The sequence below is a fragment of the Patagioenas fasciata genome, chromosome 20, assembly GCF_037038585.1.
Source record: "Patagioenas fasciata isolate bPatFas1 chromosome 20, bPatFas1.hap1, whole genome shotgun sequence".
In the NCBI taxonomy this organism is placed as follows: Eukaryota; Metazoa; Chordata; class Aves; order Columbiformes; family Columbidae; genus Patagioenas; species Patagioenas fasciata.
The window spans coordinates 10,545,363-10,562,186 of NC_092539.1; the positions used below are offsets into that span (position 1 = coordinate 10,545,363).

A 16,824-nucleotide genomic window follows, 5' to 3' on the forward strand; every position below is an offset into this window, starting at 1 on the left:
GGCCGCTTTTCAGATGAGGTTTTTCAAAGGGTCTAATGCAATCTCTCAGATCAGTGGCGATCTCAGCGGAGGAGCACTTCGTAACACCAAAATTTTAGGAGCCTGACATTTACAATATTGAGGAGAAAATAAAAGCTTTTAATATAGGTCTGTGTGGGAGGAAATAATGTCGAAAGGAAAAAAAAAAATACAAACTGTTGTGCCAGATAAATGCACTACATTAAGAAAATGATGACATGAGAGGGACATACGTCTTGTGGCACAAATAAAATAAAATAATCCGGTGGCGGGAGGAGCATCCTGGAATGCTGCCCTGGGGTCTCCGTTTCTGGTAGAGACTGTAGGCCTGATAAGAAATCAGTGTGCCCCAGTTTTGCTTGTAGCATGAGTCTTGCTGCCCACTTCCTCATCTTCCCACTGTTTTGTCTCCCCGAGCGGAGGATTACAGTACACAGAAGCTCTACCAAATATACTCATCTGTCTGGGTGCAAACGATACTAGTTTTTAATGAAGAAATAGATTAAAATGTCACTACCATTATTTGATTGAATGTGTTGCTTCATCAGCAGCATAAAATGTAACAATGCTTTAGCTGTGGGTGGTTAACACTTATTTTCCACTTCTATCACAATCACATTTCCATATGTTCATATAAATTAAGAAGAATACATTTAATTTTCAGGAGTACAAAGAACCACGGTTGTGTACAATCAACTGAAATGGAACCTGCGGTCCATCCGTGAATCCCGGTGTAGGAAGGACGGCGTAGCTGTGCTGTCGGTGTGCTTGAACCTCAGCGTCCCTTGTTTGATTAGTTTTGATCACGTGGTGATAGAAGTTTAATTATCTTCTGCAAGCAGTAGTTCTCCCAAGAGTTCTCATTGTAACTTTGAATGATTTCTTGAATACTTTTCAAAGCCTTAGATGAGGTTTTATTGTATATGTGGGAGAAGTCTCTGTGACACAGAGATATTTTCAGTGTCTCACAGCTCCCAACCACCCAAACCAGATGGTTTCATGTCAGGTGGTTCACCTGGTGGTGCTTGGCCGAGGAGATGGTGGCTCCATCTCCAGCCCAGTCACCTCCCAGTTCAGTTCCGCACCCTTGGGCCACATTGGTCCGGGCTCTGGCGCAGGGAGAATTAATGGAGATATCGCTGCTTTGGTGGGTGTTTGGAGCAAGCAGGACAAGTTGGCGTGAACTTTGAGTACTTACCACTCCCAGCTTTGGAGAAACAATAGTATGTCAGTTACAGGAAAAACCAGCCCATCTCTCCTACAGAAATACCTGTCAGCTGGGTACAAGTTAATCTGGTAATAAAAATCTAACCAGTGAGGAGTCTCGGTGCATCTTTTGCTTCAAAATTTCAGCAATGAGATACTGTTCTGGTCAGTCTCACTATTTCCAATACCACCTTGTTTTTATAGCTATGATACACTAAAATATCAATGTATGTTATTTTCTTAAAGGTGTTTATAATGTGTCTGCTCATGCCTAAGGATCCAGAAATCCTATTTGAATCAATTGGTATGTAAGTCATTCTCGGCTTTGGAAAGATAGATGGTTTTTCCTGCAGTGATTCAATCATAACTTGGTTTTTGTGTAACCACAATACCCTTCCCTAAATTGAATTCAAAGTTTGTTTCCTAGCTACAGTTCTGGTACTTCAACTGCCACAATCAGAAACACCATGAATTATAACAAAACTGAAGTATGATAGTAAGGGCATCTTTGAGAGATAAAGATAGGGCAGAATAAACAAGCTTTTGTTCTCGGGCTTTTGCATGAGAATAACTAAAAATCTGCCAAGTCATGCTGTTCTCCAGCAGAGATTTTTGACCAATGCTACCGTATTTTTTTAATTACATGCCAGCTAAAATCCCTAGCGTTGCAGTGTGATTGCTGTGGGATCCGTTCCATAAAATGTTTCGCTTAGGTTGACTGAACCCTTGGGTCTGTTGGTATTGGTTGAATTCAGCGTGTGCACTTGCTTATAGGGACGCCAGTTGTGCGCTTTCATTTTTGACAAAAGGAGGTAAATTGCTGAAGAGCCTTACTGCAGTCTCTTACTGGTTTGATTGGTTCAAGGACCAGTTCCCGTAGCGATGGGCCTGTCCTGAGCTGTGGAGAAGTCTGGAATCTCAGTTGGAGAATGAGCTTCCACATCCCATGCGAAGGTGTTTTCCAGCACGTCAAGTGAGTCAAGCTCTCTTGACAAACAAGATATGAGGATCCTATGCTGGCTTCTTCACCTGGTATGCACCAGAGAGGTTTTTCTGGTTAAATACGGGTGATGGTATTAGCTTATGGTGTGAATACAAGGTTGGGTGTTGTGTTGTGACTCGCGTGTTTGTTCTCTGGAACGTCCTGTTTTCTAGTCTGTGCTGGGACTGTCGGGGATGGCGATGCCTTTGCGTTCCGTGTGTGTACACAGGAGGTGCTCACCCGCATGGGCAACATCTGGATTACTGGTGGGACCCGGTTCTCAGCTTTGCCCTTGGTTTCAGGTGTCTCCTAAACAACACCCACTACACCTGGAAGAAAGACACCTGTGTTCCAGAAAAAGCATTTCCCAAAAGGGCTTGGATGGAAAAGCCTTAAACGATGACTAAATGTTTAAATTCCCGTCCTTGCTCTGTCCGGTTGTCATTCGCCGCGCAGACAGGTGCCGAGAGGAGGAGCCGGGTGTGCGGTGGGTGTCTGTCTGTCTGTCTGTCTGCAGGAGCAGGGCGTGGGTGTGTGTCTGTCTGCAGGGCCGGGCTGTGCCAGGGCAGGGCTGCCCGCCGGGGAGCGCCGGGAGCCCCTTTGTTTTCCCGGGGTCGCGCCGGGTGAGGCACCCACCGCCATCGGCCCCTCGGGAAATCGGCCCCCCGGGAAATCGGCCCCCGAGGGCGTCGTGCGCGGAACCCCGCGTTCCCGGGGCTGCCGCTGGCGGCCGGGGGCTGCGGCCCCGCTCCCCGCCGGGTCCCCGCCGCGCCGCGCCCTCCCCCGCGCTCCTGCCCGCCTCCCTCCCCTTCCTCCCGCCGTCCCCTCCCCCCGGCTCCGCATCGCCGCGGCCGGAGCACACGCCGCCTGTGCCGGCGCTCGGCCGAGGATGCTCCCGGGCTTTTGTTCCCCTGCGGCAGGTAGGGGCCGGGCGGCGGGGCCGGGCTGCGCCCCGGGCCGGGCGGGGGCGGCGGGGCGGCCGCGGGGGCCGGAGCGGTGCGGGCCGGGAGAGGCGGCGAACAAAAGCGTCGTGCAAAATGGAGCCAGGAGAGGAGGGCTGGACCCCTTCCCCGCCGCGCATCCCTCCGCATGGATGGCCGGCGGCAGGGGTTTTCGCCCGGAAAACCTCCCCGCGCTGCCCCGGGCCGAGAGCGGGGGAGGCGGCGCAGCCGGAGCCGGCGGGGAGCGGGGGCAGCGGCGGGGAGCGCTGAGCAGGGCGTGGGGATGGAGGTGAGAGAGGGAGGAGAGGCGGTTCTGTAAAACACTTTCCCCTTCTCTTCTGTCAGCCTTTGGGAGGACTCTCGTCCTGGCTCGGTGAAGGTTCCTTCTCCCTCTTCCCCCAACCCCTCATCCCTCCTTGACGAGGCAGCCCACCCGGAGGGCTTTAATATCAGCCCTGTGCAGTGTGCGTGTGCGAAGTTGCTGACATGACGGCTGCCGGGTCCCGGTGCAGCGGTGGCGGCGGGGAGCCGGATTTAAAGGGGAATTGTGCTGCAGACAATGCACAGCAGCAGCATCTGGAGCGGCCCTGGGGACCGGAGCTCTGGTTTTGACATTGCTACACACACAGCACCAGCCGCAATGACAGCAGCTGCCTGGAGTGGCTGCAGGCAGCAGGCAGGAGCATGAAGTAAAGAGATCACTGCAGTGCTCAAGATGAACTCCTCTTTGGTTGGCAACCAGAGTGGCCGGCCGTTCTGTCTCCTGGCCATTAGCTATTTGGAGACCATCAATTTTTGCCTCCTGGAAGTGGTTATTATTGTGTTCCTCATGGTCCTGATTATTTCGGGCAACATTATTGTGATATTTGTCTTTCACTGTGCACCTCTGCTGAACCACCACACCACCAGCTACTTCATCCAGACTATGGCGTATGCTGACCTCCTGGTGGGCGTGAGCTGTCTGGTGCCTTCTTTGTCTCTGCTGCACTACCCTATTGTTTTAAGTGAGTCCTTGGTTTGCCAAATCTTTGGTTATGTGGTATCGGTGCTGAAGAGCGTCTCCATGGCCTCTTTAGCGTGCATTAGTATTGACAGATACATCGCCATCACGAAGCCGCTGACCTACAACACGCTCGTCACCCCATGGAGACTTCGGATCTGCATACTGATCATTTGGCTGTACTCCTGCCTGGTCTTCCTCCCCTCCTTTCGCTGGGGAAAGCCTGGATATCACGGGGATGTGTTTCAGTGGTGTGCCAGTTCCTGGAACACCGACCCCTATTTCACCCTCTTCATCGTGGTGATGCTCTATGCCCCAGCCGCTTTCATCGTCTGCTTCACGTACTTCAACATCTTCCGCATCTGCCAGCAGCACACCAAGGAGATCAACGAGAGGCGGGTGCGCTTCAGCTCTCAGGACGGGGAGGCCGGGGAGGCGCAGCCCTGCCCGGACAAGCGCTATGCCATGGTTCTTTTCCGCATCACCAGTGTCTTCTACATCCTCTGGTTGCCCTACATCATCTATTTTCTGCTGGAGAGCTCCAATGTCTATAGTAACCGCATCGCGTCCTTCTTGACCACTTGGCTTGCCATTAGCAACAGTTTCTGCAACTGTGTCATTTATAGTCTCTCCAACAGTGTCTTTCAGAAGGGGCTTAAGCGTCTCTCAGGGGCTATTTGTGCCTCTTGTGCTAGACAGAGGGTGGCTAAGGACTCCTCTACCTCTAGGAGCAAAAGATCTTCCAATGGATGTCATGTCTAAGACTCCTATCAGCTGGACTGGGAAGTGCAGGGACAATTCTGTAAATCGCAAAATAAGTTAAATATGATTTTAAGATGTCCAGATTTGCAAAAAGGTTTATGAGAAATGCTGCTGACATAGAAGAATCAGGAGCACATATCATTGTGGTTTCACTTCAAAAGGTTATTGCTGTGGAGGAGGCTGTGGAGTTTCACCTCCATATGCATTTTTAAGAATAAAGCTGTATCTTGACGCTTACCTCTCCAGCTGGTGTGACTGAATGGAGTGGGTGTCTGAGAGCTTCGGCAAAATGTAGTCTTTCTTACAGCTTTACTAGGTTCTTTTGAGATTCGTGCTTCACATGCAAATGATAGAGCTGAAGTGGAAATGTCACAGTATATGGTATATTACAGGGATTTTTAATATATGCCAAAGTATATTGACACAATGTTCCAGCGTCGTACAGAAGGGGCCAAACAATTTGTTTTCCAGTGCTACCTAGACAGGACTTCTAGAACAGTAGTGAACAACGTGAACGTTGTAGTGTGAACGCAGAGTTTCCCTGAGCCGTGAGTGCGGCGCTGTGACCTGAACGGCCGCACGCTCAGCACCCATCCGGCTGCGCGCCCGTTCCTCGGCTGGGACGCGTGTGTGCGATGAGCGCGGCATCTGCATTCTCCTGTTTGTTGTGAAGTAACAAGAAAAACTTGGATCAGACCAAATTTAGCAGTTGAATAAAATGTGTTTTGATAAGCTGAGAAAAAAATATATGTTGCTTTATGATACCAGAGTTGTGGCAGCTACTCAAGGATGATGCTAACATGTGAAAATTATTCTCAAACCAGTGGAGAAATGCCACGGTTTTGTATGTGGAAATTTTCTCAAGAACAACTTTAAAAATAACATGTCCCTTTTTTTTTTTTTAATCTAAATTCTTCTGATATTTTACATACTGGAACTTGAGGGGAAAGGAAAGAAAACAATTGTCTTCTAAACAGCTAAGGGAACTATGTTGTAAATTTAACTGTAGTATTTGAGTTATTCATAAGTGCACAGAGCTAAATCAGCGACATTTTTCTTTAGCCTTCGTGGGATTAAAGATGGTTCGAATATAGCAGGAGCTAAATCCCATTGGCAAACGCGTATCTAACCGGTCAGAGGCAGGATCTGAGAAACAAAATCTCATTGACCGCAGCTTTTTCAAGCTAGCTTAGATGAAATATTTTTTGAGTACTGTAATGCTGTTAAGGCAGCATGGCCCTCAAATGGGTTAGTTTTCCTAAAGAGTATCCTTGTCTTTTTACTGACGCCTTGTTTGGAAAATGAAAGTGAACGGTGTGTTTCTGTACGGGTGGATTGATGGATTGCAGTCTGCGGCGTCTGCTCTCCCCGGCCCTGCTGCCGGGGGAACCTCGCACCACAGCTCTGCTCCCAGAGCGGGTTTTACATGGGTACAGGGGGATTCTCGCAGAATTAGGAACGCAGAAATATTAGGGAAGAGTAGTTTGAGGTTTTTTAGAATTGGAGTAATTCTCTTGGCCAAAGGGAAGACTTTTGCTGAATGGTTTCAGGTCTACTGTTAGAAATCAAGACCATGATCTTTTTCCTACTCTCTGCTGTCCCTGCCACCCGTTCCCTCCTCTCTGCTCTGTCTGCCGGGCTTTGCCCCCAGGATTCCTGTTCCTGGGGAGGACGGGGCAGAGCCCCCACTCTTGCTGCCCAGTTTTGGTTTGAGAGCCCTGTTACAGAGCGCGTCTAAGTCACATCTCAGTCTGCTTTCAACTTACTTCATCCACAGTTCAAACCACTCAAGTTCCTCCTTAGTTCATCTGAAATGTTAAGTATCTAAACCCCGAAGCCTTCGGGAGGACGTTTCTTGTTACCTGCTGTGCTGAAGCAGAGCGGGGCCGGGGCTGACGGGGCCATCCTGCCCGGCCGTGGCAGGGGAGGTTTGCTCTGCAGAGCTCCCGCATCGCGACTTCGAGAGACACAGCAGCCGGGGGGCTGAGTCCCTGCTCAACGGTGTGATGAGCCCACAGCGCATCGGCTGCCTAATTGTCCTCAAGGGTTTTGTGGGTATCATGGCAAAGGTGGCCTTTGGGGAACAGTTTAAGGCTTTTAGTCACTAATATCAAAGCCTCTGTGTGTGGTATTTTTGGAACAGCCTCTCAGGTAAACTCCCAATAGCTTTTCTCTGGCTCTTCACCTTATCTAAGATTTCCAAGTCTTTGAAGTGATGCAATCTATCATTAAAATAGCATTCGATTAAATTTAATAGAAGAATCTGCAAGGACTAAAATCCTAAAAATGGCAGTTTGAGGTTTAAGTGGAAGCTGGAGAGCAAAGATTGTTGCTTTTCTTTTTTTTTGTGATATGGATAGAGGTTTAATAGGAGCATTGTGCGCTGGGTTTTGAGAAGTTTAACGAGTGGCGAGGGCTCTACAGCGTGGCGGAGGAGTTGAAGTGGAGGTGAAGCTGAGCACGGGGGCGGTGGTGGGCGAGATGCAGGTGCAGTGCAGACCCACACCTGCTGCTGGTGCTTGGTCTGCCCGTTCCCGACAGCCAGGCCTTGGTTCCATCGCCTTACTCTTCTCAAAGTCTTCATCGGCTCATGGTTCCCGTGAGAGGTGAAAATCAGAACCTGGAAGCCTCTTAGAGATGAGGACCAACGGGAGGTGCAGGCAGTTGATGCGGTTTGAGTTTCATCCCGTGTTTTACAGACACTTTTAAAGTGTTGCCTCAGTAGCTTAGTTTTTGTGTCAAATATTTCTATTTTTATCTGTGTTAATTTATTTTTTTTTTAAATTAAATCACTTTTTTTTTTTTTGTCCTGTAAGTTAATTTAATGTTGATTTAGGTTTGTATGTTATTAGTTGTTTTAAATGTTCATAACATTTGAGTTTGTTCAGTAAAATTGCAGGGGGGTGAATCTTGTTCACGGCGCCAAGTGTGGAAGAAATGCACATCCTCTGTCCCCCGGGGAGGCGCAGTCCGTGCTGCGAGTTGTCGGGCAGCAAACTCTCCGTTCGGATCACGTGCATCGCGGTACATACGGAACTAATCCTGTCTTGGCTCTGCTTGTACCAGTTGTGCCTGATGCTGCAGAACTCGGTGTCGAGAGCGTTGCACGGATGAAGGGCGCACTGTGGAGAGTGCAGAAGTCAATTGCATCTTCATGAAAATTGTGGGTTTGATGCGATTAAATGAACACATTTTAAAGTTCCATCTCAAGACTTTTTAAAATTATTTGTTATCTGCCTCACTTTCAAATGAAGCTGCTGGAAGGTTCCATTTGCAGGATGTCATGCAGTGCCATGGAAAGGGTTTCTAAACGCACAACTTCTCAGAAGGCGAACATTTGCTTCATCTAGAAGTTGGTTTGGTTTTGAAGTTGACTGGAAGTCCGGGTGTGATTATATCCTCATTTTTCCAAATAGGTGGGGAGAAAATCCGTGAAATATTTATTTCTTTTAATAATCTGCAATCCAGTGACAGCATTTTTAACTGAACAGGAATCTTTTGTGCCAAACGGAAGCTTTGCTGTTGTCTGCTGTTACCTTTTTTAAAATTAAATGTTATAGTTTCTACAGTCTTCATGTGTTACTAGGGGTTTTGTACTTGTTTTTAAGCTTCTCACCAGTCAGAAATCGGTTTCTAGTGTTGGAATTCTGGCCGGGCTTGGTGTCACAGCACCCAAGGGCTGTCTGCAGTATTTGTCACACATCTTAAACAAGGACAAGGTGGTCAGTGCTTTAAAAACATGTTTCTTAGGCAAGAATATCTGAGCATAGGGGTCTGCATTCAGACATTACAAACAAAAGGCCCAGTTACTTTATTCCGCTGTTATAGGTTATTTTCATAGGAGGAGGCAGAGATTTTGGAGGACTTTTGCTGTTCTAACACACCTGTTGTTCCAAGTACTTGAAGCACCCGCTGCAGCGTTTGCCCTGACCTGCCCCGTGGCTTTGTTGTTCAGTTTAGAAACCTTTCTCTTCCCGTCTGTGGCTTTGCAGGACACGATGACACCGCCTTTCCGTGGCGGCATTCGAGAGAAACTTGACTTTTACCTCACTGCCAACCCTCTGAAGTTGGCAGAGCACACGTTTGTCAGCGACGCTGCTGAGATCCAGCAGGTGGAAAGGCCTCTGTGGCTTTTATGCTTCAATTTGGGTATAGTTGCTCTTCAGAATTAAAACTTAGTATGTATAAAACCACACACAGTTGTATTAGAGAAGGAAACTGGAAGTTGCGGCCAGTGGAAACAAAGGAGACTGCTGGGCAGATGTGCCTGCGCTGCCGGTGGACAATGGAGTATTGCATTTGGACAATGGAGTATTGCATTTGGACAATGGAGTATTGCATTTGGACAATGGAGTATTGCATTTGGGTCGTATCCCTTACAACACACGTTTAGCAGGTGGAGTTTAGGCTCCTCGGGGCTCCCGCCGCAGACCCTCCGGTTCCGCTCAGGTACAAGGGGCTGATCCCCACCTGCGTCGTGCTCGATAACCCGGGGTGCTCCAGCAATCGGGAAATAATGTGATGGGAGGTAGTTTGTTTAGTCAGCTTTTCTGTGACACAAGGTTTCCTAGACCGGTGAAGTGTTTTCCTTACGCAGGCAGCTTTGCTCGTGGTTCTTCATGCAATAGTGACTTCTGCCACCTTTCAGTTTTTATTCCCATCGCAGAGTTTGAGACAAACCGCAGTCTGTGTCTGCTCTACACGCCTTTAGTGGTGGTTGCAAATGGAGACGTTTGCAGATTTCACCCACGTCCTATTTGAATCTCTTGAGCTTTAGCCATTAATGAAAATGTTAAAGTTTTGTTCCTGCGTCCTGATCCAGGTTGTTTGTTTACAGCCTCTGGTGTACTTGAGCCAGCTGTCCAGTCTAAACTGATTCTCTAGCTGTGAATTTGTGGTAAGTTAATTGAGAAGCAAGTTGCTGAAGTCATCTTTGTTCTGGCGTGAAGCCGCTGGGGCCTCGCGATGCCTGCGCTGCAGCTGGGAGCTGCTGGCTCTGCCCGGGCGGCCGAGCCGCCGTGCGAGGGTTCACAGCCAGCGCTGCTGTTGGCCGGGGAGTTGCGGCAGCGCTGAGCGGGCGCGCGTTGCTGCAGGTTGTGTTCAGCATCGGGGCTGTGGCGCTGGCGATGGCTGCCCCGCGTTGCTCTGCGCCGCGGGCGGGACGGACGGATGGGCTGCGGGGTCCCGCTTCTTTCTTGGTAGAAAGTTGTAAGGTGAAGATGGCGATTTTGTGAGTCAAAGCTTTGGCTTCTCTCCGGTGGTCGTTACTGGAGATCCTTTAATTAAAGAGTTAAATAAGTTCAAGCAACTCCTTGTAAAGATGAACTCAAGTCTTGCTGTGCATATGCGAGTCATTCTTAAACGTTATGAAGATCACGTGATACAAGCAATCAGATGCTTAATAAACCAAGTCATTACTTTTACGGTAAATTGAAAAGAAGTTCTTCTGGGATTTCAACTGTAAATGAATCCTTAAAAACCAATAATTAGATTAGTAAAGGATGACGTTTTAATATGCTGGCAGGCATATAGAGGGATTTGTCAGGGAAAGCAAAACCAGACTTTGCACTAAAGTGGCTTAGGCATATTTATAGTGCTAGTGATTGTGTGTGTGTGTGTGAAATCTTTGGACTATTTTAATATAATGTAAGGCTTTGAGCTTTAGCTAACTCAAATTGCTTGTTTTATGAAGTTACATTAGTACCACACTGTGAAGTATTTTTAAATATTAGCATTACTGAGTATTAAAAGTATTTCATAAGAACATTTTTTAAACATTTTCTGTAGATGCTGTCAAAGGAATTGATGTTTAGTGTACAAAGAAATAAAACCCCGAGGGCTGAAAGGTACCTGTATGTTTCTGATCACCTCGGTTTTTGAGGGGTTGGGTATTTCTTGAGGATAAATTGTTGTCATTAAAACTTCCTAAGAATACCGGTGCAGTGGATCCTTTCGGGTCGCCGAGAGCGGCGTTACCTGCAGCCACGCTTCCGACCTCTCCGAAAGGATTTGCAGTCGCGTGTGTTGTCTTCACAGACTTAGGTCTTTAGCAATGCTGTACAGCACAGTGTTTTGCAAGTTCCTACGCTGATGAATTTCTCTCCATATATAACCTTTGAAATCTAGTTTCTATTGTAACTCTAGCATGCGAACACTAGATTCAATTTTGTATTTCTCTAATGAATGCAACAGGATGGAAACGAGTTTGCAATTGCTAATTGCTTTTTTACTGTTCTTAATACTCGTGGGTATGTATTTTCTTCAGGGATTTCAAAACTGTATTAGTACCTTTTCTAATTGTTTTTTCCCACGTGCTGTTTACAATGAAGGCGCGAGCATGGGGGCTGTGCCTGCATGTGCTGTAGGGTGTTTGCTGATGGAGCGCAGCGGAGCGGCCGGACCTCGAAGGGTGCTCGTGCTTCTTGTGTCCCGCTCGCTGACCGGGGCAGTGGGATCCGCCGGGGAGGTTGTTTCCGTGTGTTCTGCGGAGATTTGACGTTGTCAGAGGGTCCTTCTGAGTTTTGTTTGGGAGATGGTCCAGCTCCTTCCACGAGGAGCGTGACAACTGCTGGTTCTTCGCTGAGTTCCAGTGAAAAGGCCAAGAATAGACAAAATCACACGTAAGAAAGCGTATGTGTTTGTTTGTAAGAACTTCGTGCACCTTTTAATGCTGGAAATTATTTCGTATTAAAAGATGAAAGAGGTGTGAGTGTGAAACCGCTGCTGCGAAGAACGACGGAAAAGCCCACCCCAGCAGATGAGGACAGCAAACGGGTGGACGACCCGGCCCGAGACTGCACCGCCGTGCTCGGTTCTGACACGCGAGGCGCCGGGGGCGCCTCGGGGCTCGCGGCTCGGCCGGGAGGGAGCGGGGGACGATGGTGCTGGACACGCGGGGCGGCTGAGGAAAGAAAGGGCGGTTGGCCTGGCTCCAGAATTGCCCGGTTTGTGCCAACTCTATGTGTTAAATACAGGGGAGAGGGGGGACTCCTGCCCCGTCGTTTTAAGACGTTTCTGTAGCTGATATTTCAACTAAGACTAATAATAAGAAAAACTACAGTTGAGCCAAAAACGACAAATGTTACTGATTTAAATAATACGTGGATATTTTAAAATATAAATGCAACTAGATAAATTGGAAGCATGTAAATATCTGATTCTAAATCTTTGCATTATTTCCAAGAGGTAATTTTGCTATGAGCTATTGAATCTCAAAGAAATGTATTATTCCCTTGAGACGGTCTGTACCCCAGCTGTGTCATACATCTCCTGGCTTGTTTCCTTTTTGCTGTAGATGTACATACGTATATGTGTGCACTGTGTGACCGGACAATTACTGCCCTGTTAAATTGCTTGTTTTAAGACATCTATACATATAAACACATATATATGTAAAGTACATATGCACATATGTATTTTAAAAGAACTAATTTAACAGGCAGTAATTGTCCGGTCTTGCAGTTTAGGGCTTTGTAAAATATGTAATTTTAAGAATGTCAATGTGGTTCTTACTGAATTTTCTAAACACTTTTCTGAGTCTGTTATCAGCACATCCCATCCCGAGAGAAACTGCACATTTCTCAGTGATTGCTCCACCGGTTACATTTTTTGTCTGCCATTTGTTCTGGATCGATGTATCTTGATACTCCTAAAATTTCAAGGGCTGTTGGCGCATTTCACATAGCCTGGGATTGCCTGTTCTCCAATGTATGGATCATGCATCGACAGTACTAAGTAGCCTTACTGTTTTGCCTAAAAGCCTAGCTAATTTATTGAATATTCTCTCTTTAAAGAGAGGTCTCTGGAAGGGGTAGCGTATTTTAGGACGCTCCTTCTCTTTAAAGGGAAACTCCGAATTGAATAGCAGTACTTGTTGATCAGTGATATTATTGTAGCCAAAGGATGCATGGGTGGTTTCATAGGAAGTTTTTGCTTCGAGTTTCTTGACGAAATGTAGTGTTCTACAGAGCTGTGTGGAGAGTGTAGTTTTTTATTCTGAAATGCACTTGTACACTTTATTTGAAAGGTCTGAATGGATCATAAATACGTTGAAGAAATAAATGATACGTCACATGTTTTCACGTCTTGTCTGGGCTGACTCGTGTGCAGCTGCTGGTGGGGGTGGCTTCGTTTGGCAGCGGGTGGGTTTCTCTCCGGTCTCAACAGCTCCAGTGGTCTCACAGCACGGAGGGCACTGTGGGCAAACTCCTCTCGGTAATTTTCCTGTGGGAAACTTGAGCCCTAAAAGGAAACGAACTCAGTGAAATGGCTGGATATCACAAGGGATTCACTTTTATTTTTAGAGTTGCACTATATTGCCATATTTGGACCGAAAGTATGCTGTATCAATGCGTTATTGTATCAAATTGCAGCCGTCTATTCTGAATTTGTCTACATTATTCAGTTTTTTTCCACAAATACCGTTTATTTGTGCATTTCTCGGCAAGTGCTAACTCCAGGTAACATGTACAATCTGCAGACAGCATTTCGTGTGAGAAGTTAACAGTACATCGCTTCAAAAGGGGGTTTTGTGATATTTCCTTAAGGTCTTGGTAACAGGTGTAATTCTTATGGAAACCTCACAGTGGTTTGGTCAAAGACAAATGCAGGAACGTGCAGAAGTCGCTGTAAATATTGCTTATTGAAAGTAAACCTGGGAATGCCACCAACCTGCAGAACAGACCTGGGGACACGGTGTCCTGCTAATGCTGAAAGCAGCTATCAAAAGACATTTTAATGTTTTCGGATGTACTCAGAATGTGCAGATCTGCTCAAAGTAGCTTCTCCCCATTGTGTAATATTACGCTTGCCGCTGCCTGTGAAAGCTTCGGGGAGCGTTGGCTCCTGCGGGTGTCGGGCGGGCGCTGGGCCCGACCCGCTCGCTGGGCTGTGCCAGGAGATGCCGCGTGCGGATCTGACCCTGGGCAAAGCAGGAACGTTACGCCCGTTGACTGAGTCGCTGGGCCCTTCTCACAGTCACCTCTGGCAAAGTAACTTGCAAAGTCACTGGGACCTTCCTAAGAAATAATTGCAATGTGAGAATGGATGCCGCGGTGGTAAGAGCGAGAACCAGGCGGTTTGGGTTGTGCGCTGGATGTGTCGGGTGACTTGCCCAGGGAGAACCGTCCGTGTTCTGGATCATTCTGGGGGGAGAGCAGGAGGAGTCTGAAGTTGGGACCGCACCATTTGTCCATTTTCGTATCATTTTTGAAGTCAACCTGTGTCCAGGCAAAGCCTTCGTGGTTCATGCCCCCATGGGATTTCTCCAGTAAGCTGGTGTCGATCTCTGAGTGCTGAGCCTTTTCCAGCAGGAAACCTCCTGCTCTTCTCTGCAGATTTCTTATTTCACATGGCCTTTTTCCATCGCAGACCCTGTTCCTTCAGCAATTCTTTGCTGTTGTTTCGTTACTCTTTTGGATTTAAGTAGGGGATTAGGAGGAATAAACCTGATCTGCTGAAAGCTGCGAGGAGATCAGCCCCATGAAGAGGTACTAGGAACTCCCATCTCTTCGGTGGTTTTAATTGTGACTTAAGCTACAGAAAAAGCTTCTGAATTAACACAGTGTCAGTGCGAAGAACTGCATGGTGTGGCCTGCAGATCCTGGGATGGTCCTGGGACATCATAAAAATACAAGGAAAGTGGCTTTAAGCGTGTCCAGTTTAGGATGCAGGAACCAACGTGCTTTTATAGACAGGGTGATACAACAGATGCGGTTTTATCTGCTGGACGGCATCCTGGTTTCCATAATTACTCATAGTTTCTTTTTAAATCAACCAGAGAGGAAGGTTTCAGTATAACTCCTTTAATATTTTCAAGTGCCTGGAAGAGAGGGAGAAGGGCACGGTTTCAGTCTGAGCAGCTACATTTTCCTGCTTTCCTTTGAGCAGTGAGCTCTTGTGAGAATTTTAATCTGCACTGCGCTTGCCTCAGTTCTCATGGCTCTTTTCCATTCTGTTTTCTTTACTACTTTCTTTTTCTTCCTGTCATTCTTAGCTTTCTATTTTTCAATCTCAGTTGGTGAAGGGTGTGGGTTCAGAAGGGTTTCCTTCGGTTCCCAGTCCCCTGAAAGCATGAGAAATTGCCCATTGAGCCAATTCTCACAGCAAGGTATAAAAATAGGAGTAAAGAAAAGGTTACACAATGCCTGGATTGCAGCAGTTTGTACTAATGGGGACATTTCAAAGCCACGGTTTGAAAAACATTTTTTAAACCTTATCATTTCCGTTCATTTTTCTCTCCCCAAGCTGCGTATCAGCTGCAGGAACTGGCGTTACAGATTACTTGAAGAATTGTGCTGAAACGCAGGAGTCGAGTGCTGAACGAGTCACGCAAAGCCAGAGAGAGACCACTAATTAGTTCTCTTTGGTCATAATGAGTGATTTGTTTGGGAAGCCTGTCCTAACAGTTCCCAACCAGATGCTTTGGTCTCTGCTATTAAATCAGTGGCTGAAGAGGCAGGTGGGTTTGAGATTCCTTTGCCATTGCAGAGAACGCGGAGATGCTCGAGCACCCCGGGCCGGTCCCGCGGGCGCCGCAGCGGCTCCCGTGTCTCGCACCGCAGGGCTCTGCCCTGCACCCCGGGCTGGAAGCCTTGGAGAAGCTGGAGGTCCTCGCTAGGACGGAACTCACGTGCTCTCGAGTTCTCAGAGTTGTTTCTGAGCATGGTCTTTCTCCACTTGCCGAAGCAGCTGAAGCGACAGCTGGCCATTATCTTACTTGTCTGTGTTGACTTAAAAGGCTTATATTTATATGAAATTTATTTAGCGTTGGGGTTTTGTTTGTTTCTGGTTTCCTTATAATGAGACAGACCTCTTTGGCTTGTTAATTATTATCAAATCGAAATGCTGAACAGTAGTTTTGATATAATTTCCAAACCGATCCAGTAACTTGGTTCTGCTGGCCGTGTGATGCCTTCCTAATGAAATGTCGCTATTAAGCCACTAAGAGGAGCATTAACCTTGGATTAAAATCTGAAGTGAAAATCAAGCATGCTGTGGTAATTTTGTTCTTGTTTGCAAAATCATTTTGTGAAGAAAAAGATCAACTAAAAGCTGTATTTAACGATCTTCACACTGATTACATCAAACACTTTTTTACTGTCTGTTTTACTTCCAGCCTCTTTCCGTTTGTCCAACAGAAACACGGGTTATTTGGACAGAGTAAAACTTGTTAAAAAACACCAAAAATCTCTCTTGCTTCCCCAGAGCATCGTGTCTGTTTGCAGTGTTGTTAACCCGGACACTGTTGCTCAGTAATCGCACATGGGAAGAAGGTTGACTATTTTATTAGTGCGTTCAGTCGCTGCCAGGGAAGCCACCTGACCAGGGAGCCGCTGACCCTTTCATTAGCGATGCTGGCTTAATGATTATTGTGGCATCTCTTTGGGTGATTCCCAGTACCAAGGAGCTCTTGCTCTCATTAGCTGCCCAGAACAGTCATCCTTGAAGCAGCAGAAAGAGGCACTGATGGTCAGCAAAGGAAATACCTGCAGGCGAACAGAGGGGTTTTGTTTCTGTTTTCTTTGGGCAGTTTGGGTAACAGCTGCAGTGACAGTAACCAGGTGGATAACAGCTGGGTCCTGGCTGCCTCAAAGGCACAAGACGTCAGAGTAAAGTAGAGAACGGAGTTCACCTTCCTCACGCTGCAGTGCCCGGCTCACGCGGGCGGCTCTCCCTGCCTCAGCTGATGTTTCACCACACGACGGTGCCTGGGACGCCCGCCTGTGCTGGTGCTGCTGCTCGCGCTGCTCCCAGATGTGCTGTGGGAAGCAGATCCAGATGTGCTGTGGGAAGCAGATCCATCAGGGCTGTGATCCGGAGCTGCCCGCCTGCAGGCAGCCTGTTCTGCTCGAGTAGACTCTGTTTCGTTATGTTTAGAACAGCGCGCAGAGCACAGTGCCCATCTCCGAATTCTC

The 16,824-nt window shown here is 47.4% G+C and overlaps 2 protein-coding genes across 6 annotated transcripts in view; both read left to right on the forward strand.

The window, feature by feature from the left end:
- RABGAP1 (RAB GTPase activating protein 1) overlaps nt 1-16,824 on the forward strand; it is a 171,806-nt gene that overhangs the window by 140,020 nt on the left and 14,962 nt on the right. The window lies entirely within an intron of this gene.
- GPR21 (G protein-coupled receptor 21) lies at nt 1,921-12,990 on the forward strand. 2 transcript variants are annotated; one of them, XM_071817387.1, is made up of 2 exons: nt 1,921-2,693; nt 3,493-12,990. In XM_071817387.1, exon 2 carries the CDS (start codon nt 3,863-3,865, stop codon nt 4,907-4,909), a length of 1,047 nt encoding a protein of 348 aa, XP_071673488.1. In that variant the 5' UTR covers nt 1,921-2,693; nt 3,493-3,862; the 3' UTR covers nt 4,910-12,990. The 2 variants fall into 2 exon arrangements, with proteins under 2 accessions (XP_071673488.1, XP_065710074.1); XM_065854002.2 differs by lacking the exon at nt 1,921-2,693 and adding an exon at nt 3,007-3,126.

Bases quoted from the DNA above. Each gene is read 5' to 3' on its own strand.
- GPR21 (XM_071817387.1), top strand. From the start codon at position 3,863: ATGAACTCCTCTTTGGTTGGCAACCAGAGTGGCCGGCCGTTCTGTCTC.